The 14,089-nt window shown below is 35.3% G+C and overlaps 1 protein-coding gene across 5 annotated transcripts in view; it reads right to left on the bottom strand.

The window, feature by feature from the left end:
• Positions 1 to 14,089, bottom strand: part of LOC149067038 (NIF3-like protein 1) — a 52,403-nt gene that overhangs the window by 16,080 nt on the left and 22,234 nt on the right. For 4 of the 5 annotated variants that reach the window (XM_089252886.1, XM_089252884.1, XM_089252885.1 and 1 more), the window contains exon 5: positions 12,274 to 12,412. In XM_089252886.1, the coding sequence (XP_089109012.1) occupies positions 12,274 to 12,412 (139 nt within the window). The remainder of the gene's footprint in view (positions 1 to 12,273; positions 12,413 to 14,089) is intronic. The other variant, XM_089252888.1, reaches the window with a different exon arrangement.

Here is a 14,089-nt window from a genome sequence, read left to right as displayed (position 1 = left end):
GGTTTCGTCTTCGCCGGGGGTCGCCAAGACTCGAAAAGTGTGCGTCCGTGATAAGTGTTTCGTGCCCGTGAACAAAAGAAAAAGTGTTTCTGACCGAAAGTACATTGCAGTGTCATTTACATCCTTTTACACGAGGTCGCCATGTCTTATTTGGCACAGGGCATCAAAGAGGACTTGAAGGTGCTCGCGAGTGAATTAGGGTTGGACACGCCCCCCTAATTTCAAAATTATAGATCTCAAGAACACCATCCTGAAAAGCGAAGAATATGACGAGGAGTTTTGCAAAGAGTTGCTAAAAACTATCATAGGTGATAGAAAGGAAGAGCAGCGGAGGAGAGACGCGATGGAAGAGCAGCAGAGGAAAGATGAAATCGAGGAGCAACGCAGGAGAGACGCAATGGAAGAACAACGTATGAGACTGGAAATACAGAAACTGAAAATCGAGGTTGAATCCCGATGAAGTGGAAGGACTCCGTATGAAAACACTAAAAGTCCAGGCAGAGAGTTCCAAAACTTGATGCAAAGATTTGATATGAGCAACGATATAACTCTCTACCTTGTGCTCTTTGAGCAGCAAGCTTGCCGGGTATCACTATCAAAGAAGGAATGGGTCACTCATTTTCTAGGACTATTACCTCATGAAATAAACCAACTGATTGCATGAGAGCTGAGGAGAATGTGGAGAATTACGACCTTGAAAAGGAACTGTTGATGAAAAGATTCAAATTGACGGCGGAAAAGTTGCATCAGCTGTTTGTCTCACATCAGAAGAAGCAGACCAGTACTTGGCGAGATTTTCATCACGAACTATGCGCATATTTTGATGGCTGGACATCCGCTTTAAAAGTAACAACATTTGATCAGTTAAGAGATTTGATCATCACGGATCAAATTAAAAAGCGAAGCCCAGTTGATTTCCGAGATTATCATTTAGAGAAATGGAGTAATTTTGTGTCTCCTACCGAACTGTCAGAAAAGCTTGATGATTACGAAAGTGTTAAGAGACTTGTCAAAACATCACATGCTGGTGAGTGGGAACGACAAAAGTTCCCGAAACCAACATTCCAAAATTTCCAGGATAAGTTCTGCAAAATCAAGGACGGCAAGAATAAAGCAGGAGAGGGATGGAAGTTTGGAAATAGACAAACCGAGAAGAACAATAGTCAGATGAATGGGTGTGGTAATATAGGCCACTTGAAATTCCAGTTTCCCGAGTTATTCAAGAACAATTGCTCAACATCATTCAACAAGGACAGCGAGAGGCAGAAAACGTCAGATACTCACATTACCGAACACAGTGACAGTACCGAAGTTGGAAAGGTTCCTACTAAACAGATGAAATTAAAAAATTTGACAGTTTGTGCACTCGTCGACACGGGCAGTGCAGTATGCCTGTTGCGTGAGGATATATACAGACAAGCTGTTTGCGTTCCAGAATTGACGCTTAAGCCCATACTACTATCTGGAATTGGGGCAGGACAGGTGTTGACTAAAGGATTCTTTGAACAGGAAGTTGAGTTGGACGGAAATAGCTTCACCCTTACGTGGCATGTCGTACCCACAGCAGAACTGAACTTTCAAGCAGTGATTGGAGTTGGAATCCGAAACCAGGCATTCAAGAAGCTCAAAACATTACTAACCGAAAGTCCAGTGCTAAGTATTTTTCAACAAGGGTGGAGAATAGAGTTGCATACAGATGCCAGCAAACATGGTTACGGTGCAGTATTACTACAAGAAGCCGATGATGGAAGCTTGCATCCAGTTTACTACATGTTGAAAAAAACAAGTCCCGCTGAGGAGAAGTACAGTAGCTATGAGTTAGAAGTACTAGCAGTTATCGAAGCCTTGAAGAAGTTCCGAGTATATCTGTTGGGTACTAGATTCAAAATTGTCACAGACTGTTCAGCATTTCAAAAGACCATGGACAAGAAAGATCTTGTTACAAGAATCGCTAGATGGGCTCTTCTTCTGGAAGAATTTGACTATGAAATCACTCACAGATCCGGTCAGAGGATGCAGCATGTCGACGCCTTAAGTAGACACCCAGTCATGATAGTTGGGAATGACACCTTGATGGCGAAACTGAAGAATGCCCAATTAGCTGATGAACAGATTTGTGTCCTTAGAACACTGCTTGCTGACAATGAATCTGAAGAATACTTTGTAAGGAACGACATTCTCTACAAGTTTATGAATGGTCGTGAACTCATTATGGTTCCAAAAGACATGGAGCTGATAAAATTAGCTCATGAAAAGGGTCACTTTTCCACATCTAAGACGGAAGAGGTTGTCAAGCAAGAGTTCCATATTCCTAACTTGAGCAAGCTGACAGAAAGAGTTATTCTCAGTTGTGTTCCATGCATATTGGCAAACAAAAAATGTGGGAAAAGGGAAGGGTTTTTGAACCCAATCCCAAAAGCAGATGTACCACTAGGAACTTATCACATTCATTTCATAGGTCCCTTACCTTCAACGAATAAGAATTACCAGCATATACTAACTGTTGTAGATGCGTTCACGAAATTCACCTGGTTGTATCCGGTTAAGTCTACATCAGCAGAGGATGCCTTAGAGAAGTTGAAGCTTCAGCAGAAGACTTTTGGGAGTCCGTACCGGATTACAACTGACAGAGGCCCAGAATTCATTTCGAAAGCTTTCAGTGATTATTGTGCTGAAGAGGGCGCCATGCATTTGCAGATTGCCACAGGTGTTCCTCGTGGGAACGGACAGGTCAAAAGAATCTACCGTACTCTAATACCAGTCCTAACCAAGTTGACTCTCGATGATGCAACAAAGTGGTTCAAGCATGTTGATAAGTTGCAGAGGGTCTTGAACAGCACGACTAGTCGAAGTACGAAATACACGCCATTTGAACTTTTAACTGGTGTGAAAATGAGAAATCAAGAAGACATTGTACTAAGAGATCTCCTGATGGAAGAGGCTGTAGATGAATTCCACGATCAAAGAAATGTCATTAGAGAAGAAGCGAAGAAAAATATCCACAAGATTCAGGCTGAAAATAGGCGTACTTACAACAAAAAGAGAAAAAAAGGTACCCAAATACCAAGTTGGTGACCTGGTGGCTATACAAAGGACTCAGTTCGGTCCCGGACTGAAGTTGAGACCCAAATTTTTTGGTCCATATGAAGTGACAAAAGTGAATGCTAAGGACAGATGTGAGGTCAAGAAAGTCTGAGATCATTCAGGTCCTATCACCACTACTGCAGCTGATCTCATAAAACGTTATTAGAAATGTACATGAATATTGTGTTTTGAATTTTTTATGCTGATACAAATTTTATGCCCCAAATTTTTTATGCTGATACAAATTTTATGTTCCAAATTGTTCATGCTTATATGAATATTGTGTTCATTTAAAATGTCACTGAGATCAGTGAGCCGCAGGATGGCCGAGCTGTAGGATTTTTAGTTATAGTTATTTTTGTTATCGGTAGATGGCGCTGAAGCACACAGGGGAATAATCAGTATTGTAAAGATTAGTTTTGGCAACAGTGAGTTTGCCGGGAGAAGTCGGCGGGAAAGGCCGCGTTTTTTTTGTTCTGTCTATGTGTGATCGTTTCATATGTTTTGTGCATGTAATAAATGTTTAGAAAATGGAGGCTGTGTGTTTTTCTCTGTGAAGAGACCACATAAAAAACATTTACAACAAACTAAAAAACAGTGTTTATTTAAACAGTTATATGAGTGATATTAATTTACTATCAGATTTCCAGCCTAAAACCATAAATTTGGTGAAACAATTAACTTAGAAAAAAAACCAAATGACACCTTTTTGAAATATTTTTGATTTAGTTAGTTTTATTTTCTGCTAGTATTATTTTTTAATATGTTAGTATCATGGAAAAAAAACCAAAGGTTTCCAAATAACATTTTGAAACTTGGAGGTTTTAGACAGTTATTCCCACGTGTCCTGTCCAAAACCCCAACCCTGCCAGAATTATAATCATGTTTCAAATCATTTTGTTCTGATACATGCAAATGAAATTCTAATCATGAAGTTTTGGGCGCACAGTTGTTCATCCTCTGAAACAGCATTTCTTAACATTTTTTTGCTCGTGGCCCCCCCCCCTTTGAAGCATATTTTTTTCTCGTGTGTCCCCCCCCCCCCCCATCGTCTCACCCAGAGACTTCGACCCTGATCTAGAAGCAAGATCCTTTATACATATTGAATTGATTTTTTCAGTGAATTTATACTGAATGAAAATTTTGCAAATAAGATTGGCCTTCAGACCACTGGCCTAGAATTTATTGAGCTCCCCGCTAATCTGAGTTCTATTCAGGACCGCCTCAGCATCATGGGCCCTCTAGGCAAAGTGATGCTATGGTAGTCCCATACTTAGCCGGAAATAAACAGCTTACATATTTCCTACTTATTTTCAAAATTTATTGTACTATACAAAATATCATAAGGTGTGGTAACTTATGGACCCACGATTAACATGATATTAACATCTATTGACATGAGACCCACGGGCATGACCCCTCACAAGAGTGGGACTGGCAGAGCTGCAGCCTGGGGTATGATATGGTTTTCATCATTTTTTGTTTTTCACACTATAAATTTAATATAGAGCAAGGGTCTGTGAAAAATCTAGAAGGGGGTTTGCAAAAAACCCCATCCCAGGGAACCTGCTGCAAAATGTAGGCGATGAGGCCTGGGTGGGTCCATGCCCTAAGACGGCCCTGGTTTTGTGGCTGGTTTTGTTGGATTCCGTAAGTGTATAGTCACTAATATAAAAACATTATTTCTTCACACCCTAATCTTTCTTCTCAGTTCTCTACAGCCCTCCAAACCACCTGTCATGGCCCCTTTCTAAATTTTCTTCCGTTGCTTCCTTGAAGTATCCCAGTACCACTAGGGGGGCCCATATGGCCCCTGGTTGACAACCACTGCTCTAAAAAATGGTTTTGCTCAAAATTTTCTATTATCAAAAAAATTTTTACCTTCTCACCGAATAATCGAAATTTTTGATTATTATCTCATTACTTAATTCGATGACTTAATGAAAGCATCAATCATTTGAATATAGACGTGCCAACTTTTGGAATCCTGAAATCCGGATATTCTCCCACGGTGGGCAAGGGGGGAGATACCTCCGCCGTTCATAGACCCGATCAAAATTTTTCACAAATTTTTTTTCATCTATTAAGAAATATTTACAATCCCTCCTCAGGCAGGTTCTGCATTGTCCCTGAGCAGAATATTATTTAATGTCAGTCTTTCCATGCAGAATAGAGAAATCCCGTCTACATACTGCTCATAAAACATAAGTGTTGGGTCATTCCATTTCAAATCACCCAGCAAAATGCCAAAATGACACCAATAGTCTAAGATCTCAATGATTTTTTTTTTTATTTTTGTTGCTTTTACCATCCTTATTAACCGTGTGAAATATTATTTGCATATCTCTAACACTTTTTGAGAAAAAAAAATGTTGAAATTTATCAAACAATGATGCAGATGACTTTTCCGAGACTCAATTTTCAAGTGGCATTGTTTGAGAAAATAAATCATAACTTTTTCAATTTTCAATGTATTCAAGTGAAATTTTCACTAAAGTGTTCACAAAAACACATACAAAATATGAATAAAAATAATTCATATACTTACAACTGATATTTATATGCAAAAAAATTATGTTAACTTAGTTTTTATGGAATTTTTTGTGAGAAAAAATACAATTTTTCGAACATATTTTTTAGACCAGAGGCACAGCAGTTACCAAAACAACTTTGATTTTAAATTTCTCCTAAATATATGAAATAAAAGACTGGGTAAAAAAAATAATGGTTTTTTGACCGTTAATATATTTATTCTGGCTCACAACACAAAATTCATCGAAATAAGACTGGATCTCTCCGATTTCAAATCATTCAACTAGATACTGAAATGCAAACCATCATCCTGGATTCCAATTATTATTTTTCGTTTATTACTTCTACCATCCTTGTTGACCATGCAAAATTTCATGTACATATCTCAAAAACGTATTGAGAAAAAAAATGTTTTCTAACCTCACGAATGACGTCTCTTAGGTTAACCCCATTCAAGCAATATTATTTGTGAAAATATATCATAACTGCAGATTTTCAATGCATTCAAATGAAATTTCCCCTAAAATGCTCACAAAAAAACGTAGATTATGACTATGAAAGAAAATTTGCATTAAAAAATTAGATTGCAAAAAATCGTTGAAATTTAATTTTTGATTCTTTTTATAATAAAAACCCAATGGTTCTCCTGCTTTTTGCACAGCGTATTCAGTGACATTGAACTCTTCACAGATTTTTTACTTGTTCCATGAAGCAGGGGCAGAGTTAAAATTTGCAGTTTTCCCCTTGTTGTGATGATTAAATTGAGTCTTATTTCTAATTAACTTTATCAAAATAATCATATCATTTGCTTTCTGTTTAATATCTTCATTAAGTGTGCTTTAAGATTCATTTCCTGGTAATTCTTCAAAAACTTTACAAACCTTTGATTTTAAAGTTTTACAGGCAGATTCAACTTTTCTTTTGGCATTGTTTGACTTGTACTGTGGAGCTACCTTATGAAGTTTAATTGATGACTCTTATGTTCTGTAATAGGGATGAATTTATTTTTTCAAGTGCTTCTTGTTTAGTAATTGACATTTCCAATGTTACTTATCTCTACATTACTATCACTGTTCATCTCTTCACAGTATTTTCTTCACCTAATTTATTGATGCTTATATTCACTTTGTCCCTACAGGCATGGCATATTTTTTGCCCTGGAATTGATCTTGTACAACCATTTATTTCATTTATACGTGAAAAATACAAGTTTACTATCCTTACACCTTTTGTTATTTTTTTCTTATGGCATTTAAAAGGATTAAAGCATGCTTTCGGGTATGCTTTGTACTTCTTTGAGAAAAAAGCTCAATGATGCTTACACACAGTAGATAAATTTTCAGAACTTGCTCTACTCCTCAAGATCAAAAGATTGATGTTTGATGGGTCCAGTGATGGGGTAACAGATTTTTCACTTTTGCATAACACTTTTTATGACAATCAGATCCAGTTTCTTTTCCAACGCTGTAAATTTCAAGTGTCTTTTCTGAAATTTTACTTTGAATTCCAAAATGATATAAAATATTTAGCTCAAATGGAAATCGTGTTATCATAAGAAAAATTTGCTAACCCTGGAGTAGGCTACTCTATGGAACACATTTTCTGTCTTCAGGAAGATCATAATTGAGACTTGCATCATTTGATTGGGGGGGGGGGCGTTTAGTTCTAACACTTTTGTTTTAGTTTTCTCAATGAAGCAGCAGCAGTGACTTTATCATCACCTGCTGGGATGATAAAGTCTTATAATTAAATAAGACACCAGCTGCCCTCTTAAGGACAAAGACCAGTGTGCCATAGTTTATATCTTCACAGAAGCTATAATTATTTTTTACAATCATCATCATAACAAGAAACATCACATCTAATATATCACCACTAGGCATTATATACATTATGTTTTAATTCTACTTTCTTCCATCTGCCTCAGCTACAACAATCAGGTTGTATCTGATAATTATTTCATTCTTTGTGATTTGATGCTGGCTTTTTATCAGCACTTTTAAATTATTTCTTGGGAAAAATCTATAGGCCTGTATTAAATATTATAATGTAGAATTTTTTGCCACACAAATATAACCATTTCATATTTATTATATATATTAAATATATGTTTATTAAAATATGCTGTAAAAATCAAAGTAATTAAAAAAAAATTTAACACTGTTTTGGTAAAATACCTTTTATAATTAAGAATGTTAAAAAAAACTTCAAAATACATATATATATATGATTAATAATATTATCTGGATTTATCAAATACAAAATAATTCTTTATGCAAAAATATAATATCAGATTGCAAAAGTTTGCCTTTGTTGCATCATAAGAAATATTTATAGATCAATTAAAAGTGAAATTAATTATTTGCAAATAATATTTCACACAGTTAATAAGGATGGTGAAAGCAACAAATAGAAAAAAAGCATTGAAATCTGAGACTATGGGTGCCATGGCTGGGTGATTTGCCTGTTTCCTTTCGTGGATGGTAGCAGTGATTAATAACCTTGGGTATACGAACTCTTAAAAGCAGTTTTATATTTTCTTTCTGACGACATATTTAATCAGAGGAAACAATTAAAAACCTCAAAATACAAAGCTGCTGACGAAAAAAGTTATTGTGTTTAAGGCATGGCTGTTAATGGAATACAATAATGATTATACAGGAATTTCGGCAACTAAGGCCATATCCATGATAAATGATTGCTGATAAATGCTACGTAAACAAAGTCACATCTTTGCCAGTTGCATAGGGCCATTAAAGTATTACGTCAGAATCGATGGGGGTTTCCAATTTGCTGACAAGAGGGGGGGGATTTGGATAATGCTTACGTCATCAACCACCCTTTATGAAAATATAAAATATTCTTAATGGCATCTTACTCGGTGTGCCAAAAACGAGAAAAACCTTTCAATAGTTTGTGGGTACTTGAAGTAACATCTTCCCTATTGATAAGTGCCCTACAGAACCACTTTAGTCATCTCTAAATGTTTTGTGGATCCAAGTGCTCTGGAACTGTGCCACACATCACTCAAGATTCGTAATTATATGCTGTGGATCACTTAAATAATCTGAGAATGTGCTGCGGGTAACTTGATGTAGAACCGCACTGGGGGCCACTTAAGTGCTCCAAAACTATGTCACTCAAGGGATGTGTCTTTAAATGCGTCATGGATTGCTTAAGCGTTCTGGAACTGTGTCTAGTGTCATTTAAGTGATATGTAAATGTGCAGCTTAGTTCATTTTTACAAAATTAGGTTTGAGGAGGGCAAGCCGCATCAGATAATACCCAGGGCCATATTTGGTTCACGGGCCAAGGGGACTTTACGTGATTTATCATTATATGGCTTACAGGGTGGATCAAAATGAATTTATTAAAGACAAATTTTGAGTTCAAATCACATTGCCTTCACATAACATTGAAATTAACAGAAATTGATTGTAATAACATGTAAAGGTATTTTGTGTTCTGAAATTTCAATTTTAAAAAACATTTTTTCGCATTGAAAAAATAAATATTTGATCATGGGAGGGGAGCACGAGCTCCCCTATGCCCCCCCCCCGTACGTTTCTGATCCCACCAATATGTGTTAGGATTCAGAGGGGCAGAGCTGATGACGAAATTTTGCTGACAGGGGGTCAGAGTTTTGCTGAGAAGGGGGTCAAAAATGGTTACGTAATACTTGAACAGCCCCTTAAATGCGATCACCAATACTTTTTTTATGGCTGCTCGACAGAAATGACCACGGCTACCCTCTATGGGTGTTTTCCCCCAACAATGACGGTAGTCATTGACGGCATGGCAATGTGCAAGCTCGCGGATCTAATTTTGCGCCAAAATCCGGAAAGATTTTAACAAATCCGGAGAGTTGGCAGGTCTGTGAATATTTTTAGCACAGTTTATCTAGAGGTCCAGGAACGATGTAACTTTCTGTTAAATAAAACCTAATAAGGTGAAAGATGATTATGGTCTGTCAGTCACACTGAAAATCGACAAAAATTGAAAGATATGTGTCCTGTTTGTACATCCCAGGTGTCCTGGCATAAACCATTGGTTGTAAAGGTATTGTTCTAACTCAGTGGGTCTTAACCTTTTTTGACTGGTTGAACCCTTGCTGGTTTATAATTTCTATATTTCTATGGCGGAGCCCCGCAGACATACTTTTTATTCATTCATCAAAGTTACTGATTTATTTTTATTATTTTAAAATATTTATAATATTTTTTTTAACATTTACTCTTTTTTCTTAATTTTCTTTGAGCAACCATGGAGCCCCTGGGGAGTGCATACGGAGCATCGGTTGAGAACCGAGGTTCTAATTTCAAAAATGATCAAAATGTGTCCATAAGTCACTTAGTACCAGCTTCGAGAGTGAAAATACAGTGTCACAAAATAAAAAAAAATCTCAATTTTTATATGGTTCCCCCGGTCCTCCAACTTCCAATTAGAAAGTTGTTGCCCTGTATCTCCTGCAGTCAACAATAAAATTCTGTGTTCCTAAGTGCAGTATTCTCTGAGATATTTGAATTGAAAAATTCGATAAAAGTTGGGAAAGAACAGCGAAATCAATGGGAAACGCTTTTTTCCCAACTTTTCTGTTTTTCAAATTCAAATATCTTAGTGAATATTGCACTTAAAAACAGGGAATTTACTTTGCTGGCCTCAGGAGAGACAGGGCAACAATTTTCTAATTGAAAGTTAGAAAATATGGGGACCATATCAAAATTTAGATTTTTTTATTTTATTTTGTTACACACTGTATTTTCAATCTTAAAACTGGTACAGAGTAGACTGAGCATTTTTTACACTAAGATCATACTTCCATGACAAACAGTTGATGAGATAGAAGCCAAATTAGGACTTGGAGGACACCCTGTATAAGTATTAATAATATGCCTAAGAGAATTGGGCAAAAAATTCAACTTTTTTGTGCCCATCCTTTATTAGAAGTATCTCAGAATCTCTCTCTCTCTCTCTCTACAAGGAGCATAAGCGATGATAAGTGATAGTAATCCATTCTGAGTTAAATTTTTGAAGACAGAGAAAAACAGACGTTTTTGATCATTTTGTTGATATAATGAAAGCTCCCTGATTTTCCCCCTACAAAAAACCATACACACTTAACCGATGGTCTGCAACCTGAAACTTAAGATAAGTCCATGTAAAACAAACTTTTTGTTTAAAAATTTTTAAGTACGTAATATGAAATTAAAAAACATCAAATCATGAAAAACTATTTTTCAGCCTGCAACCATCTATCAAATTATTAAAGTGGGGGGCAGCTAAGATGGGTTACTGAATCATTTGAATAGCTTGCAACAGTAAAAATCACACAACTAAACCTAGTGAGTGAAATTATCATGCACACTTCATGCTTTTTATCAGGACTGCTGTTAAAATTATAGCCAGCATTGAAACTAGATTAAAACTATTATATCACGCTTCCAATAAATCACATTGTTTCTTTTTTTTCACTGGACATATAATATAGCAAGTGTAATGTACTTGCACTTCAATAAATTTTTGAGTAACTATACAGTCCGAGCCTGTTTATTGCATGGGCGAACAGGGCATGTGCCCAAGGCCCACTAGTTTTCCGGGGCCCCAAAAATTTCTGCCTGTTGTATTTTAGTCATTTACCTCCCTTTCATAGAATACAGTCAGAAAACATTTGATGTAGTAGTCAGGTTCCTTGAAGGGGGGAGATACTGCTTCTGTAGATCTTTCCCCTAGGGACAATTTTAGAGTAACATGCCTTTTTGCATTATGAGATGCATTGATATTGCAACTGACACATAGAAAAGTTGCTTATGAAAGTATTTTTGAATTTTTTCTTAAATTGCAAACCAGATGAACACTTCCACAAAGCCCAAGTGTTCCCCAGCAACATTATAATACTAATTTTGAAGAATGCTGAAGTTTTTTCCTTTGAAAAAACTGAAGTCTCTTCTAAGAACCATATTGGGTCAAGATAAACTTACAGAACTTTTAGTACTTCATAAAAGTGACATTAGTACTTCAAATTTACAATGATCTCATTATATAGAGACTTTGCAGCACTGGAGGCAAGAAAACAGCCAATTTTATATGGGTTTTTCTGAATATTTAGTTTCTCACATTGTTGAATTTTCTAATGCTAAACTGAATATCTTGATAAAGTACTAAGTAAGCTAATGCCATAGCATACATAAGAATTTATTTTTATGGTCGCTGAAAATTTTCTGCATGATGTTATGTCATTTAGACTTCAAAATATGGAAAACAGATGGCAGAAGAACCTGTAGAACACAAACAAAAAAAAAAAAATTCATAACTCTGACATGACAACATAGCCTCGAAGAACATTATATGGGGGGGGGGGCTGAACTATAGTAGCACCTTAACTTACAAGTGCCTAGACTTGCAAGTAATCCAAATAACAAGCTTGAAACAAATGAGAAAAAGCTCATTTCACACAAAAATGTTTGAATCTTTGAACTAGTTGAAGCAGATGGTATACTGATCATTGAAGTGCACTGTTTGACTTGCAAGCTAAACCACTCTTATTCTGTATAGAATGAACAGTGCAGTACCTTATCAATTGATTAGTCCATTGATCAAACTTGAAACAAATTTGAAAGTCATTCATTCTAGAAATAATAATTAACAAAATAGTGATACCTAACTATAGTCACCTTACACCCAGGAACACAAAGTATTCTTTCCAATTTGAATTCCTCACATACAGAGCATAAAACTGAGTAGTTTGGATTGGTATGAGGACCCATAGTTGGTTGTATAGCTTCGGAGGAAGACAGTTCTAACAAGAATATGAAAAAAAAAAATCATGATTAATGCATAAAGGAACAGAGTTTGAAAAAATTATAAGAAATAGGAGGGGGTGGGGGACTGGTAGCATTCATTAACAAGTACAGTGGAACTTCAGTTAATGAGCAAAAATTTTGAACAAATTTTGACTCTGTTCACTGATGATTCACACAATTAACAAAAATTTTGCGTTTTGTTTATCTATTTTAACGTTACCACAACTGAGTTGATTTTCTCATTTCTAATTTTTCATGTTCACTTAGCACATTAATTTTTTTTAAATACCTCAATGATCATTTCCAGTTATGCATATCTGTATTTTCCAACTTGTTTTGCACCCAGTGCAATTGCACAGGGTGCACCGCCGAAAGACCGCCCTGGTTCCCATAATAAAAGCTGCATTTTATACATCTTTAAAAGTCAATTTTTATTCCAGTAGCTACGAAGAGCCAGGAGAGTGATCTGGATCTGGGAGTAATATCTGGATGACTAATTAACTGACTGAACAATCTTTGGGTGAATGAGTTTTTTCTAAGAACCTATAAAGTCTGTGTGCCATGAGATAATATTTTTCTCTGATGTTGTTAGCACTACTCAATTTTCTATGTTTTCTTTTTTTTTCTTCCCTGTTTAAAAACATAAGTGTATTAAATCCAATTTCTGAAGAAGAAAAAATTAACTAAGCAAACATACAAACAGGAATTACACATACTCAAAAATACTGTCAATTATTTTTTATTTATTTTATTTTTATGTTTATAAGTTTCATATCAAATTGTAAATTGTGATTGCCAGTAAGGGTCATTTGGCTCCTTGGTAATTTTTTTTCTCTCCCTTTTTTTCTGTATTCCTCATTTGACTAATAAAGTATTAACGAAATTAAAAAAAAAATACTTTTTAAAAGCTATCAGCACAACTCCACTTCTTACCAGGGTTGGTAAAAATAATGTTTTTTTATTTTAAAAAACAAAAGACTGGGTTTTTCTGGTTTTAATATCATTTACATTAAAAACAATAAAATTTCTGAAAAATAATTCAAACTTCTATAAATGTTTCTTAAATTTAAAAAAAAAGTAGCTTTTGCAATTTAGTTATTTTACAGCTTAATTAAAGGAAATATTTTGTGTTTGAGAATTCTTAATGTTATTATTAACCCTATAATGAAGATTTTTTTCTCCAGTTGCTTTCAATAACTTGATATTAAACTCAATTTACTTTTTTTTAACTCAATTAAACTGAATATTACTTTTAATTAAACGCTATTTTGCAAAAACTATGATAAAAACTAGCCAAAAATACAATGTGTTTAATGAATTATAATTAATGCAGATTAATTAGCAATGATTTACGATATACAGGGTGATTATAACTAAAGTTATAATTTCAAAAAATACTGTAAAATAAAAACCCCTGGTCAGAATGACTTGAAAATTTGCATGAATGCTCCTGAGACAATGGGATTTTATATGGCAAAGGGGAAAAAATACTTTAAAATGTAAATAGACAAGAAATGTTAAATATATTGTCCACTGTGTTCTGGCTGTGAGGTGAAAGAACAAATGTACTTGTTCAACAATAGATGAGAATATGACATGGTAATGATGCGAATGTGCTTTCAATTCAGCAAAGTTTGCAATCCAACTACTGCACATAATATTCTGGGGTATCC

This window comes from Pholcus phalangioides, unplaced genomic scaffold (genome assembly GCF_987345545.1).
Source record: "Pholcus phalangioides strain wild (caught in Gottingen) unplaced genomic scaffold, Ppha-v1.0 ptg000031l_1, whole genome shotgun sequence".
NCBI classification, from domain to species: Eukaryota; Metazoa; Arthropoda; class Arachnida; order Araneae; family Pholcidae; genus Pholcus; species Pholcus phalangioides.
This window is presented reverse-complemented; position numbering and strand designations above follow the sequence as displayed.